This window comes from Hemiscyllium ocellatum, chromosome 15 (assembly GCF_020745735.1).
Source record: "Hemiscyllium ocellatum isolate sHemOce1 chromosome 15, sHemOce1.pat.X.cur, whole genome shotgun sequence".
Lineage (NCBI taxonomy): Eukaryota > Metazoa > Chordata > Chondrichthyes > Orectolobiformes > Hemiscylliidae > Hemiscyllium > Hemiscyllium ocellatum.
The window spans coordinates 34636743-34652421 of NC_083415.1; the positions used below are offsets into that span (position 1 = coordinate 34636743).

General features: G+C 42.8%; 1 protein-coding gene across 1 annotated transcript in view; it reads left to right on the plus strand.

The window, feature by feature from the left end:
- The window catches only part of si:dkey-7k24.5 (somatomedin-B and thrombospondin type-1 domain-containing protein), a 30646-nt gene extending 15426 nt beyond the window's left edge, over window positions 1-15220 (plus strand). Inside the window, exons 4-5 of the mRNA XM_060836042.1 lie at window positions 8987-9163; window positions 14202-15220. Coding sequence (XP_060692025.1) covers window positions 8987-9163; window positions 14202-14319 — 295 coding nt within the window. The 3' untranslated portion in view covers window positions 14320-15220. The remainder of the gene's footprint in view (window positions 1-8986; window positions 9164-14201) is intronic.
- Window positions 15221-15679: the final 459 nt, after the last annotated feature.

The following is a 15679-nucleotide window of genomic DNA, read 5'->3' on the forward strand; positions in this document are numbered from 1 at the left end:
ACAGTTGCAACTGGCATTGCATTTATTGACTCTTGTAGTCTTATTGCTTCAACATCTTTGTCTCTGACTCCGTCCCAAGTGCAATCAGGATATGTCCAAGATATGACAGTCTGTAGTTCAAGTTTGCAGCAACTAGGAGATAGTGAGGTTTGCAGATTCTGGAGAGTCAGAGTCAAGAGGATTCTGGGTAATCCAAGATGGAGGATAAGAAAAATTTCTGGCTGTAAAAGCTACTCCTTTTTGAAATATTTTGGGTGTTGGAGGTAATTTCCTTGAATTCCAGGAGCAGCAATTACTGGTTTATATGCTGTTGCATTGTTTTGGAACTTTGGAGAAAAAAAAGTCAAAACAACAGCACTTTTAAAAGGGAGAGGAACAGACAAAGGAAGCACATGGTGAGGTCAGTGCAGGAGAGAGAGAGAAAGAAACCCACTTTGCTAATTGATCCAACAGTGAACCTACACAGTTACTACCTTTGCTGTTTGAATTCATGTATTGCTGGACATCAGAGTGCGTCTGAGAAAATTAACAAACAGTGAAATTTGCAACTAATCTTGGAGGAACCTGTTTGGGAGAGGTCACAGCACAGAGCCAAATAAGTGGATATTTTAAATGTGGCCTTACAGTGAGTCTGCAATAGTGAGTAGAGTGGGCTCTTTCTTGATTATATGTTTTATTGAGATCTGTCTCTTGATTAAACTTAAAATATAAGCCATAAGTATTTACTTAGCCTGGAGCAGTGTTTTGTAAAGGAATAAAGCAGTGCTATTTTCTGGGTCTGTAGATTGAAAGAAGCAAAAATGGCCTTTAGTAGAGTGATATGCTCTTCTTGTCGGATGTGGGAGTTTAGGGAGAGTTTATGGGTTACTGAGGATTATATCTGTAATAAATGCCATTGGTTGCAAATCCTATCAGATCGGTTGGAGAGACAGTTAGAGGCAATGAGGAATTTACAAGAGCAAGGGGATGTGATGGATGGCAGTTATAGGAAGGGGGAAAAGTTGCAGATACAGTCACATAGATGGGTTAACTCCAGGAAAGGTAAGAGAGGTAGGCAGCTAGTGCAGGAGTCTTCTGTGGCTGTCCCCATTTCAAACAAGTATGCTGTTTTGGAAAATGTAGAGGGTGATGGATTCACAGGGGAACGTAGCACGAATAGAAAAGTTTCTGGTATTGAGACCGGCTCTAATGCAATGAGGGGTACGTCGGGTTAGAAGAGATTGATTCTGTTAGGGGACTCTCTAGTCCAAGGTTCAGACAGACGTTTCTGTGGCCAGCAGCGAAAAATCAAAATGGTGTGTTGCTTCCCTGGTGACAGGATCAAGGATATGTCAGAGAAGTTGCACAATGTTCTTAAGGAGGAGAGAGGCCAGCAGGAGGTCATTGTACACATTGGAACCAACGACATAGGAAGGGAAAAGGTTGAGATTCTTAAGGGAGATTACAGAGAGTAACGCAAGAATTTAAAAAGGAGGTTCTTGAGAGTCGTAATATCTGGATTACTCCCGGTGCTACGAGCTAGTGGGGGCATGAATATGAAGATAGAGCAGATTAGATTAGATTTAGTGTGGAAGTAGGCCCTTCAGCCCAACTGGTCCACACCGACCACTAAAGAGTAACCCACCCAGACCCCTTCCCCCTAACTAACGCACTTAAATCTACAGGCAATTTAGCATGACCAATTCACCTAACCTGCACATCTTTCGACTGTGGGAGGAAACCAGAGCACCCGGAGGAAACCCATGCAGACACAGGGAGAATGTGCAAACTCTACACAGACAGTCGCCTGAGGCTGGAATTGAATTTGCGTCTCTGGCACTGTGAGGCAGCAGTGCTAACCACTGAGCCACCGTGCTGTGGTGTGTGGGAGAAGGATTCACCTTTTTGGATCATTGTAAGCTGTTTTTGGGGTAGAAGTGACCTGTACTAGAAGCACGGATTGCACCTAAATTGTAGGGGGACTAATATACTGGCAAGCAGGTTTGCTAGAGCTGCTTGGGAGCATTTAAACTGGTAAGGTGGGTGAGGTGGATGGGGTGGGGAGGGGTGGTGGAGAGTGGCAGGGAGATAGTGAGGAAAGATTTCAATCTGAAACTGGTACAGTTGAGAACAAAGGCGAGTCAAACAGTCAGGGCAGGCAGGGACAAGGTAGAAAACAAAGTAGGACTGATAAATTAAACTGCATTTATTGCAATGCAAGAGGCCTAACAGGGAAGGCAGATGAACTCAGGGCATGGTTAGGAACATGGGACTGGGATATCAGAGCAATTACAGAAACATGGCTCAGGGATGGACAGGACTGACAGCTTAATATTCCTACAGGAAGGAGAGAAAGGGAGGCAAGTGAGGAGGGGGAATGGCGTTTTGATAAGGGATAACATTACAGCTGTACATAGGGAGGATATTCCCAGAAATATATTCAGGGAAATTATTTGGGTGGAACTGAAAAATAAGAAAGAGATGATCACCTTATTGTAGACCCCCGAATAGTCAGGGGGAAATTGAGAAACAAATTTGTAAGGAGATCTGTTATCTGTAAGAATAATAGGGTGGTTATGGTCAGGGATTTTAACTTATCAAACATAGACTGGAACTGCCATAGTGTTAAGGGTTTAGATGATGAGGAATTTGTCAAGTGTGAACAAGAAAATTTTCTGATTCAGTATGTGGATGTACCGACTAGAGAAGGTGCAAAACGTGCCCTACTCTTGGGAAATAAGGCAGGGCAGATGACTGAGGTGTCAGTGGGGGAGCACTTTGGGGCCAGCAACCATAATTCTATTAGTTTTAAAATGGTGATGGAAAAGGATAGACCAGATCTAAAAGTTGAAGTTCTAATTTGGACAAAGGCCAATTTTGATGATATTAGGCAGGAGCTTTCAAAAGCTGACTGGGGGTAGATGTTTGCAGGTAAAATGGGAAGTCTTCAGAAATGAGATAACAAGAGTCCAGAGACAGTATATTCCTGTTCGGGTGAAAGGAAAGGCTGGTAGGTAAAGGTAATGCTGGATGACTAAAGAAATTGAGGGTTGGTTAAGAAGAAGAAAGAAGCATATGTCAGGGATAAACAGGATGGATCGAGTACATTTTTAGAATTGTATGATGGCAGTAGAGAAATCAGGAAGGCAAAAATGGAACATGAGATAGCTTTAGGAGTTAAGGAGAATCCAAAAAGTTTTTACAAATACATTAAGAACAAAAAGGGCAACTAGAGAGAGAATAGGGCCCCTCAAAGATCAGCAAGGTTGCTATGGAGCCATAGAAGTTGGGGGAGATACCAAACAAGTATTTTGCATCAGTATTTACTGTGGAAAAGGACATGGAAGATATAGAATATTGCAAAATAGATGGTGACATCTTTAAAAATGTCCATGTTACAGAGGAAGAAGTGCTGGATTTCTTGAAATGCATAAAAGTAGATAAATACCCAGGACATGATTGGGGGGGTGTACCTGCGAACTCTGTGGGAAGCTAGGGAAGTGATTGCTGGGCCTCTTATGGAGATATTTGTATCATTGATAGTCACAGGTGGGGTGCCGGAAGACTAGAGGTTGGCTAATGTGATGCCACTGTTTAAGAAAGGTGGTAAGGACAAACCAGGGAACTATAGACCAGTGAGCCTGACATTGGTGGTAGGCAAGTTGTTGGAGGGAATCCTGAGGGACAGGATGTACATGTATTTGGAAAGACAAGGACTGATTACGGATAGTCAACATGGCTTTGTGTGTGGGAAATCATGTCTCACAAACTTGATTGAGTTTTTTGAAGGAGTAACAAAGAGGATTGATGAGAGCAGAGCGGTAGATGTGATCTATATGGACTACAGTAAGACATTCAACAAGGTTCCCCATGGGAGACTGGTTAGCAAGGTCAGATCTCATGGAATACATGGAGAACTAGCCATTTGGATACAGAACTGGTTCAAAGGTAGAAGTCAGAGGGTGGTGGTGGAGGGTTGTTTTTCTGACTGGAGGCCTGTGACCAGTGGAGTGCCACAAGGATCGGTGCTGGGTCAACTACTTTTTATCATTGGTATAAATGATTTTGATGAGAGCATAAGAGGTACAGTTAGTAAGTTTGCAGATGACACCAACATTGGGGGTGTAGTGGACAGCGAAGAAGGTTACCTCAGATTGCATTGGAATCTTGATCAGATGGGCCATTGGGCTGAGAAGTGGCAGATGGAGTTTAATTTAGATTAATGTGAGGTGCTGCATTTGGGAAAGCAAATCTTAGGAGGACTTATACACATAATGGTAAGGTCCTATGGCGTGTTGCTGAACAAAGAGAGTGCAGGTTCATAGCTCCTTGAAAGTGGAGTCGCAGGTAGATAGGATAGTGAAGAAGGCGTTTGGTATGCTTTCCTTTATTGTTCAGAGTATTGAGTACAGGAGTTGGAAGGTCATGTTGCGGCTGTACAGGACATTGGTTAGACCTTTGTTGGAATATTGCGTGCAGTTTTGATCTTCTTCCTATCAGAAAGATGTTGTGAAACTTGAAAGGTTTCAGAAAAGATTTACAAGGATGTTGCCAGGGTTGGAGGTTTGAGCTATAGGGAAAGGTTGAATAGGTTAAGGCAGTTTTCCCTGGAATGTTGGAGGGTGAGTGGTAACCTTATAGAGGTTTATAAAATCATGAGGAGCATGGATAGGATCAGTAGACAAAGTATTTTCTCTGGGTTGGGATAATCCAGAACTAGAGGACATAGGTTTAGGGTGAGAGGTGAAAGACATAAAAGCGACCTAAGGGGCGACGTTTTCACACAGAGGGTGGTATGCGTATGGAATGAACTGCCAGAAGATGTGGTGGAGGCTGGTACAATTGCAACATTTAAGAGGTATATGAATAGGAAGGGTTTGGATGGATTTGGATCGGGTGCTGGCAGGTGGGACTATTGTGTTGGGATAACTGGTCGGCATGGACGGGTTGGACTGAAGGGTCTGTTTCCGTGCTGTATATCTCTATGATTCTATGACTGTATAATAAAGTGTGGCACTGGGAAAAGCACAGAAGGTCAGATTGCAGCTGAGGAGCAGGAGAACTGACATTTCAGGCTGGACCCTTCATCAGTTCATGCTTACATTACACAACTGTCTGATGCCATGTTAATACATTCAAATTATTTAATCCCCATGGACACTCAGAAAAGCAGGATACAGCTGTGGGATTCTTGCAGATGCAGAGTTAAGATGTCCTAAGCACCTAATCTATGGTCCCACAGGCTATCGCAGACAAGCTCATTGATCTTGTGAATCATAAGGGTTTCCATTCTATCGATGTGTATGTGCTATATGGCCTGTGGCAGTGAATTAGATGGATCTATGCTTATTTTTGAGGTAGCTGCTCTCTATCTTGTGTTCATCTTCCATTCTCTTGCTCTTTGTCCTGTTGTGTTTGGATAGTATCCTGTGTTTTGAGCCAATCTCATACTACCTGTTAGTTCACTACAAACTGAACAGTGTGATCCAGAAACACAATGCCTTCACCAAATTTAGGGAGATTCTGCCCAGTTGCTGCTTGAATACATTAGCACATCAGAACCAGCAGCAGGAATAGGCCATCTGGCCCTTTGAGCCTGCTCTGCCATTCAATAAAATTATGGCTAATCCTTTTGTGGTCTCAGCTCTACTTATCCCTCCTCTCACAGTAACCCTAAATTCCTTTATTGTTCAAAACTTATTTATATTATCCTTAAAATCATTTACTAAAGTAGTGTCAACCACTTACTGGGCTGGAATTTCCATAGATTCACAAGCCTCTGGGTGAAGAAGTTCCTTCACAGTTCAGTCCTGAATCTGCTCCCCTAATTTTGAGGCTATTCCCACTGGTCCTAATTTCACTTGCCAGTTGAAACACCCTCTCTACGTCTATCTTATCTATCCTTCATAATTTAATATGTTTCTATAAGACTGTCCCCTGATTCTTCTAAATTCCAATGCTGGGACGGCACGGTGGCTCGGTGGTTAGCACTGCTGCCTCACAGCATGAGGGTTCCAGGTTCATTTTCAGCCTCAGGTGCACGTTCTCCCTGTGCCTGCATGGGTTTCCTCCAGGTGCTCCGGTTTCCTTCCACAGTCCAAAGATGTGCAGGTCAGGTGAATTGGCCATGTTAAATTGCCCATAGTGTTGGGCCGAAGGGCCTGTTTCCACACTGTAGGGAATCTAATAATCTCATTCTCTCCTCGTAAGACAACCCTCTCAACTCCAGAATTGACCTAGCAAACCTCCTCTGCACCCCCTGTAGTGCCAGCACATCCTTTCTCAAGTAAGGAGACCAAAACTGCGAAGTACCCCAGGTATGGCCTCACCAGCACCCGATACAGCTACAACATGATCTCCCTGCTTTTCAACTCAATCCCTTTAGCAATGAAGGACAAAATTCCCTTTGCCGTCCTAATTACTTGCTGTACCTGCAGACTAATCTTCTGTGATTCATGCACAAGGACAACCAGGTTTCTCTGCACAGCAGTATGCTGCAACCTTTTACCATTCAAGTAACAGTCCTTTTTACTTTTATTCCTAACAAAATGGATGACTACAAATTTATTAACATTGTGTTCCATCTGCCAGATCTTTGCCCAATTGCTTAAAGTATCTACATTCCCCAGCAAAGTTTCACAGTCCCTTACTCTGCCACTCATCTTAGTGTCATCTGCAAACTTTGGTATACTACATGTTGTTACCAACTCCAAATGATCTATGCACAGAGGAGCTGTGATTATCTGAATGAGACGGGCGGGGACTATTTCGTTCAGAGAATTGATTATTCGGTTAATTGATTCAATGCCTTTCCTCTGGGGCTCCGAGTTTTTTGTTAAGTCTGCTCCCTGTTCAGGATACTAGGCAGCAGCTCAGCGTGTGCAAGCCCCACCCCCGTCCAATCCCGCCCCTGTCCGCACCCCCCCCCCCTCCCCCGCCCCCCCCATCCGCCCTCCAATGTTGTATGTTTCTATTGGGACCTTGAGATCTTCTTCGGATAATCCAAAATTCAGATAATTGATGTTCGGATAATTGAGGTTCCTCTCTAAATTGTGAATAATCGTGGTCCCAACACCGATCCTCAGGCACACCACTAGTTATAGATTGCCAGCCAGAACAGCACTTACTTATCCTCACGGTTTGCTTTCTCTTAGTCAACCAATCCTCTGTCCATGCTAATACATTGCCCATAGCATCTTTATATTATGCAGCAGCCTTTTGTTTGGCACCTTGTCGAAAGCCTTTTGGAAATCCAGGTACACACATCTACTGAGTCCCCATTGTCAACTGTGTCCATAATTTTAGTTTAGGATGACCTGCCCTTCATGAACCCATGAATACAGAGATCCTCAATTGCAAAACATCACTTTGCTGCCACTTACTATGATTCAGCTGACCCTCAATAGTAAATAAATCACGAGACTTCATGTACTCTCTTCCACTGACTTAATGCTGAAGATAGAATTAGCCTAAGTTCCTTTTAGTATTGTTCTGGCTACTCACAGCATGAGATTCTGAGTTTGATTCTGAACTTTAAAGTAACTAACACCCTGTTCTCATCCCACTGTCCTCTGCCTTTAAAATATGCACAATAAGTGTATTTGCAACACTGGGTTAAACAGCATGCAGAAAGCTGCATGTGAGATCTACTGGGGGGTTACCACTTCTGTGGTATTTCTATTCCTGGCACCATTTAGTATTTGCCACCTCCCACTAGTGTGTGGAAGGGGTTTTGAGATAGTTTTTGGCCACCACCCCTCCTGTGGCTTTGCATTGTCTCGGGTCTATCTGGTGATTAATGATGGAGGATACACCACCATACAGTCCTCAAAAGAGGAACAATTCTCAGATAATAAGAAGGTTTATTGATTAATGGCAATAAGTCCCAACTATGTTTGGTCAGGCATCACTACTAGGACCTTAGGGAGTTGTTACTAATACATCTGCTCCCTATGAAAGCTAGGGGTGAAATCCATGTCTGAGTGTGTCATCTATTGCATAGCTGGAGCCAAGGTAACTTTAACATTAATGTCTTCAGAATCATTACTATATACAACAACTTCCTCTCTGAGATACATCTGAAACTGTCATCTAAGAAATTATCTCCATGATCCACTGTTTGCCATTTATTTTGCATTGTTAAATTAAGACAAGTCAATTTTCCCATTGATAAATTATAATAATTTTGTGTAAACTTACGTCTAGCTTGTTGCATTTAGTTACAGACGCAAATTAATATTGACAACAAAAACAGGCTTTTTAATATTGGGTTCATCTAACCTTGAGGCTGAAATTTAAAATTGGTGCACTTTTCTGGATCTGCCTAACTGCATTATTTTTCCACAGTAATACTTTAGCTGTAATCTGTAACCAATAAATTAGCTCATAAAGTAAGAAATCCTCCATTGATTGGCACTCATTCCTTTTATCGTTTCACGTTTGTTGCTGTGAAGAGAGGTTGCAACAATAACCACATCTTCTAACCCTACAAGCCTGTGAGTGATGTTAACAACAATTCTATCTTAGCAGCTAACCATCATGAGCAGGAGCCAAATGACAGGTGATTCCACATCAATGCGATGCAGATTATTTTGTTTTATCGCTGGTCATTGCTACAGCTATTTCACAAAATAATTAACAATGCACAGTATTTTAGAAACGGCTGAAAAGGAAGTCATTCAGTGCAAGTTCCTAGCTGGAAATGTCTACTTTAGTCAATTCAATTTACATATTCTTACCCTGTATGTTTTTTATAGTGTTCTTTTTCAAAATACTCAATCAATTCCCTTTTAATGGTTGTAGTCTGTGCCTCAGTTACAACATAGTAAATCAAGCCATGCTACTAATACAAAAAGAATTGTTCAAACCTTCTCCTTCATTCTCATTCTTAGAAATATCCATTGTACTTTGTATTAATTGGTGGCGGTTGTATTTACTGGTGCCTTTTATATTTACTGGTGTACTTTTCCAGAAATTAGATTTTGTGTCTCTCTCCTTTGCCCCATAGGTATTGTGTAGAATTTAAAGTGAAATCATTGACTCAGCATTGCTTGCTGGAAAACCGTCCACACACTCGGTGGATGCAGTATCTGCGAGAAGGATTCACTGTTTGTGTAGAATGCCAGCCTCCTGCTCTGAACTCGAAGTTCCAAAGATGTTATGGTGATGGCTCTGAAGCTGAAAGGCAAGCAATTACTTTTTTCAAATGTTTTTCCCAACAAAGGTAGTTTCTTGCTTACTAGAGTTGTGTGTCTTAGAGATGACAGAATTCATTATTCCTAAAGGTGTTGGGTATGTTTTGTCATAAAGCTAAACTGTTAAATGTTATCCAGTTAGTTAAGTCATATTTCATTTGTAGCCAGTATCAGCATAGAGAGCTCACGAAGATTTACATCATAGAGGTAATCTTGGATCGTATGCAACAGTGTAAGATGGACCTAATTAATTCAGTTGAAAATGTGTTGCTGGTTAAAGCACAGCAGGTCAGGCAGCATCCAAGGAATAGGAAATTCGACGTTTCGGGCATAAGCCCTTCATCAGGAATGAGGAGAGAGTGCCAGGCAGGCTAAGATAAAAGGTAGGGAGGAGGGACTTGGGGGAGGGGCGATGGAGATTTGATAGGTGGAAGGAGGTCAAGGTGAGGGTGATAGGTTGGAGTGGGGTGGGGGCGGAGAGGTTAGGAAGAAGATTGCAGGTTGGGAGGGCGGTGCTGAGTTGAGGGAACCGACTGAGACAAGGTGGGGGGAGGGGAAATGAGGAAACTGGAGAAATCCGAGTTCATCCCTTGTGGTTGGAGGGTTCCCAGGCGGAAGATGAGGCGTTCTTCCTCCAACCGTCGTGTTGTTATGTTTTGCCGGTGGAGTGGGAGGGAGAGTTAAAGTGTTGAGCCACTGGGTGGTTGGGTTGGTTGGTCTGGGCGTCCCTGAGGTGTTCTCTGAAGCGTTCCGCAAGTAAGCGGCCCGTCTCCCCAATGTAGAGGAGGCCACATCGGGTGCAGCGGATGCAATAGATGATGTGTGTGGAGGTACAGGTGAACTTGTGGCAGATCCACCGAGGACATGCAGGTCCTTGGACTCCTCCACCGGCAAACCCTCAACTCAGCACCGCCCTCCCAACCTGCAATCTTCTTCCTAACCTCTCCGCCCCCACCCCACTCCGGCCTATCACCCTCACCTTGACCTCCTTCCACCTATCACATCTCCATCGCCCCTCCCCCAAGTCCCTCCTCCCTACCTTTTATCTTAGCCTGCCTGGCACTCTCTCCTCATTCCTGATGAAGGGCTTATGCCTGAAACGTCGAATTTCCTATTCCTTGGATGCTGCCTGACCTGCTGTGCTTTAACCAGCAACACATTTTCAACTGTGATCTCCAGCATCTGCAGACCTCATTTTTTACCCTAATTAATTCAGTTGTCTGTTATAATGACAGCTGAATCCTATCATGTGAGTCTGCTAGTTTTGCGAGGTAAAATTAATATGGGACTTGCTAGACCATAGTTTGCATCAAGGCAAACCCTTTGCAACGTTGTCTATCTGATCCACTGTCAGTTAAGTCCTTTCTGCTTGATGCTTCCAACATTACACCACTCTACCACAATGAAGATGATGGTCCCCGCTCAATGTTTCCATCATCCTCCTCAGAAGACTGCACCCACTGTCCCAGTTCTTCTCTGTCCATTATGTCCTCTCTTTGCCTGCTCCCATTATGCAGAGCATGACATGAAATGATTGTGGTGTACCACAAGGCTCTCCTGACTGCTCCAAGTGTCAGAATGTTGTACTCAGGATGCCGAGGTTCTGCTCGACATTGGCCCTGGTGAGAGAATGGGTTGTGTTGTAACTAGATTCCCCCTCAGTCATGGTGTTCTGTAATGGAGTCAGCAGCCATAGTTGCAGACTGGTGCCCTTGTCTCCCAGTAATTATCTTTGTAAGGCATCCAACCTTTATATTGAAGCAGGAACATGAAAGTTCTCAAGCTTACAGGCGTCATGGCAGTTCCGACGGTACCTAATGCAGATTTCTAAGAGGTGGTACTGATGATCACAGATGACTTGTATGTGGATGGAATGGAACCTTTTTCTATTGATGAAATGAGTTGCATTATGATGTGTTACTCTCACCATGATGTATGTACAGTCTTTAGCACCTGAATGTGGGCAAGTCAGCGATGTGGGCAAAGCTTGCTGCCTGAACTGCAGCATTGACCTAGTCAGAGGGAAATGAGATGAAGTGGTGTGATCTGGTACAGATTGTAATGGGAACAGCTTTTGATAGATTTATAGATTGAGGATCCTGCACAGGTCCCCAGTGGATACTTGGAAGCAGTTGGTTGCATAAAAATTGAGTGCAGCTATCACCTGGATGACTTCTGGGATAGGATCACCCACTCATCCCTACAGGTTGCCAATCCCATTTCAGTAGATGATGTAGTTCTGTGACAGTTCCGTAGAACATCCTCAGTCAGTGCTGGCAATGTACCTCGCTCTTCTGAAGGAAAGGAGATCGGGAGCAATAAAAGATTAGTCAAAGCACATTTCCCAACCACCCTGATGACAGCCTTGACTGATGAGTGACCAGTTTCCTAACTGATCTCTGTGAAGGTCCCCAAATGACTTACCGCTAATCTCTGAAGTGGTTGCAATGGAGCTGGAGGCCTGAAGGTAGCTCAGTGTCCAGACAGCAACAAGTGACTGACTGACTGTATATAAGTCTCTAGACTGTTATAAGACATAATTATGACTGATTGTGGTGGGAGCCCCTGATTGATGACAGGCCCCTTTGACTTTTCAGAAGACTGTTCCCATTGTATTTTGAGAGGTGGCCAATTGTTTGAAGCACATTCAGTGTGAATGCTGTGATCACGTCTTATACATGCTGTGGGTGTGACACTTATTTAGCGTGGTGCCATCCAACAACATGTTTACCCCCTTGACAGATCACTGCCGACAACGCTAACAAACTGCCTGGCTTTGTGTTTGCGCTAAAAGGCAGGAGAAGGCAGAAGTCCTGTGAGCTTGTAAGCTATGCATGAGGCTGCAAAATACAAAAACATAAGTCAAGGCAGTACAGAGATACTGAGAGCATTCATATAGTTGCAAAGTGAGTGAGTGGTATGAAAGCAGCCAAAGAGCTCAGAGATACACTCTGCTTCCATGCATGAGGTGGGTGCCTGTCCCTGAATGCAAGTTAATTTGGCAACAGCATTAAACTGAAAGGTGCCCTGTGTGCTTCAAAGTGCTGTGTTGACATAGAGAACTCTATTCTAAGCGAGGAGGAAGTAGGGGCTACAGATGCTGGAGATCAGAGTGTGGTGCTGAAAAAGCACAGCAGGTCAGGCAGCATCCAAGGAACAGGAGAATCGATGTTTCGGGCAAGAGCCCCTATCATCAGGAATGAATCAAAGATGTGACATGATGATATAGTGAGGCTCGCGCATGTTCAATACTCACCTCCCTGGATGGCTGGCTGCAGGTGGCCACTTCCATGGACCATGCCCTGAGATCCTGTTGAGAAGGTGAAGACCCAGAGAAGCTATTGGTGAGCCCCCAAGGTACTTGCTCTGTTTTTCATGTCAGGAATTGTCACCATCTTGTTTTGATCATTCGGGAGAATAGCAAACTGCAGATAGATAAGGTGAGAACAGGTAATAAAAAAATGTTAAAGCAAGCAAATAAGCCTCTCAGTGCTCACCAGTGAGATTTTCATTTTGCCATTTCAACCTTGCCTACAAAATTAGACTTCTTTCAAAGTCAAGAATCTCATTTTTCTGATCGCGCCATATTTTCCCAACTGACTGCCACTGACCAAATTTTTCAGGGGCTGAAGAATCTTTCAGTTCTTCTAAATAGTAATCTTGAAGTAAGTTATTGTATTCACTCCCTGAATCTGACATTGATGAGATGAAAATGAGTCAGTTTCTATAAGGTTTAGGTGGGTCTGAATTTTACCAGTTCCCCCATGAACATATGAAGCTTCACAAATTGGTGATGGATGTTGTTGTGAGAGCAAGCTGACCTGTTGTCATCGCCATGGGATATTGTCAATGGCTGTCCACTGACCTGAGGCAGGTGGCTAGTTAGTGATTACTTCTCAGCCCATGAGCACTTTAATCCATGTTCAGCCAGCCCCCTTGCATGGGGAGACTGCGGGTGGATACTGGTAGGTTCCCAGTGGAGTTCCTGGGGCTGTGGGCCATTCACTGATGACCACTTCTCCATGGTGCGTGGAGACCCCCACAACGGTAACCCTCCGCCCCGGCGCTGTCACTTTCCAGTTTCTGGGACCTGCCTGTCCAGCCTCCGAATTTAAAAAAAAACTTTCCTGGTCTTTCTGGTTGCTTCAATCTGGAGATACCAAGTCCCACTTCCTGTAGCCTTAGTCCGTTCTGCAGCTACATCTATTGATAACACTGCTGGGGCCTGTGAGCTGACAGCCATTGATGGAGTTGGCAACTCTGAAAGGCAAGGCTTAATTGGACAATTGCCTCAATAGGTTGCTCTTAATAGATCTGCTGTTGGTTCCAGGGACAGGACTACTTGTTGGAAAAATCTATTGCAGCAGATTAAAATCCAGGAACAGCAGTGAACATTTTGCATTTCCATGTGGTGTTATTCCACGTTACTGATATTTTCCTATATTACAACTATGATTATACTTAATATGCCTTTAAAGCACTTGGAAACATCCATAGTTTATGAAAGGTGCTATATTAATAGAATTCCTTCTTTTTTCTTAAACAACTCTCTAACACGTGGTGAATGCTCATGTTTATTGTAAATCCAAAAATGAATTCAGGTTTGTGTATTTAAATGAATAGTTATAATGTTTCCACTAAATGAAGTTTGTACATTTCACAAGTTTTGCCAAGTGTAGAACCACCATGCTGCATACAGCAAATCTCTTTAAGTCAAGTCAGGAATTCCTGATGAAGGGCTTTTGCCTGAAACGTCGATTTTCCTGCTGCTTGGATGCTGCCTGACCTGCTGTGCTTTTCCAGCACTACACTAATCTTGACTGTGATTCCCAGCATCTGCAGTCCTCACTTTCGCCGAAATCTCTTTAAGTAACCATTCTGTGAATTTGCTTTAAGTACTGTTTGAGACTGATAACGCTGTAGAAGATAGCTTATGAGGAAAGACAAGATAGCAAAACTAATTCTGAAGTTCAGTGAATGCTAAATGTTATTCACATGGAATCGTTAAAGTCTCTCTCTCTCTCACAGGAATCAGATTCTGCAGTGGCATGCAATCGGTAACCCTCAGTGCAGAGGAACATGGAAGTGGATTCGACAGATTGAATCATGTTCTTGTCCTTCAGTTCATAGTTTTTTATTCATTTGAAGCCAACCTATCCCATCCATGGAGAACATCCATTTTATTAATACTTGCTAAGCACTTATACTACAGACACCAGTCACCTGGAATCTAATTGAAACAATACTAAGACTAAGCATATGATATATTCTGAAGTCTGCAAAATATTGTGTATATACATATGGTGAAGTGGCTGAACTGTTATTTTCTCTAAACTGTTTTATTTATCAGCATTTTCAATACATTGTATCCCATCGCAGTATGTGAGACAGGAAACTATTTTTAACCTTTCATGAAAAGCAATAAATCAAATGAAGAGTTAGATTTTAAGCTGAATTTCCCAAAGAACATTTAAGACTTTCAAAAGTAAAAATAACAAGCCAAATGTTACAAAATAAGTTTGGTGATTGGTTACAGGAGTTGCTTTACATGTCAGAAAGCCTCAGTTACTACTGAGTGATTGTTTGACATCCGTAATGTTCCCGGTATAGTCTGACATTTATTATTCATAAATATTTAATTGGCAAATCTAGTGCATTGTAACATGTAGCTAGCTGAAGAAACACAGAGCATTCATTTCCATAGTCTTGGTGAAAATCTAGTTGTGGCTGGGAAGCATCATAATTCATGTCAGTGAAAGAACAGATAACTGTTCATTCCAGCAGACCTTTCTCTCACTACTGAGCAATTTTCATTTCTCATTACGGTTTACTCATGGGTAACGATGTAACAACTCTGTGACTTACTAGGAGAAATCAAAATTTCAATGTGAAATCCTGGCAAGAATGTAAACAAATGAGAGACTTGACGGGAACACTGTGCAGAGGATCGATGGTATATTCCAATTATATATTTGCCTATGAAGTGGAGAATCTGTAGGTGAAACTGCCATTTTAAAAATAAACTGGTTAACACTTTTGCAATAAAATAGTTTGGTACATTCTTACCTTCATACTAATGTTCTGCCTGTGTAAAAAGACCACCTAGTTGTAAACCTGTATTATTGCTTGTCTTCATTCTTCAGCCACTCAAATGTCCCTGAAACTTTATTTCATGCCATTGTAACCTTCAAACCCAACTTGTTCTGAATTTTACACTCGATAAAGTTTGGCTCATTGTGCATTCTGTGAAATATATCACAGCCTGTTCACTTCATATTACCATTGATTTCCACAAGCTACCTGTTCCTCAATGTAATGGCTTCAAAAGCTTTATCTTTGACTACAAATATCTCTATACCACTTCAGGACATCATGAGCAATGATATACTTTTTGAAGAGTAACCTCTGCTGAGGGAAATGCATCTGCTCATTTACAAGGTAAAAACAATGGAAACCAGAGTTTAGATTAGAGTGGTGCTGGAAAACCGATGTTTCGGGCAAAAGCC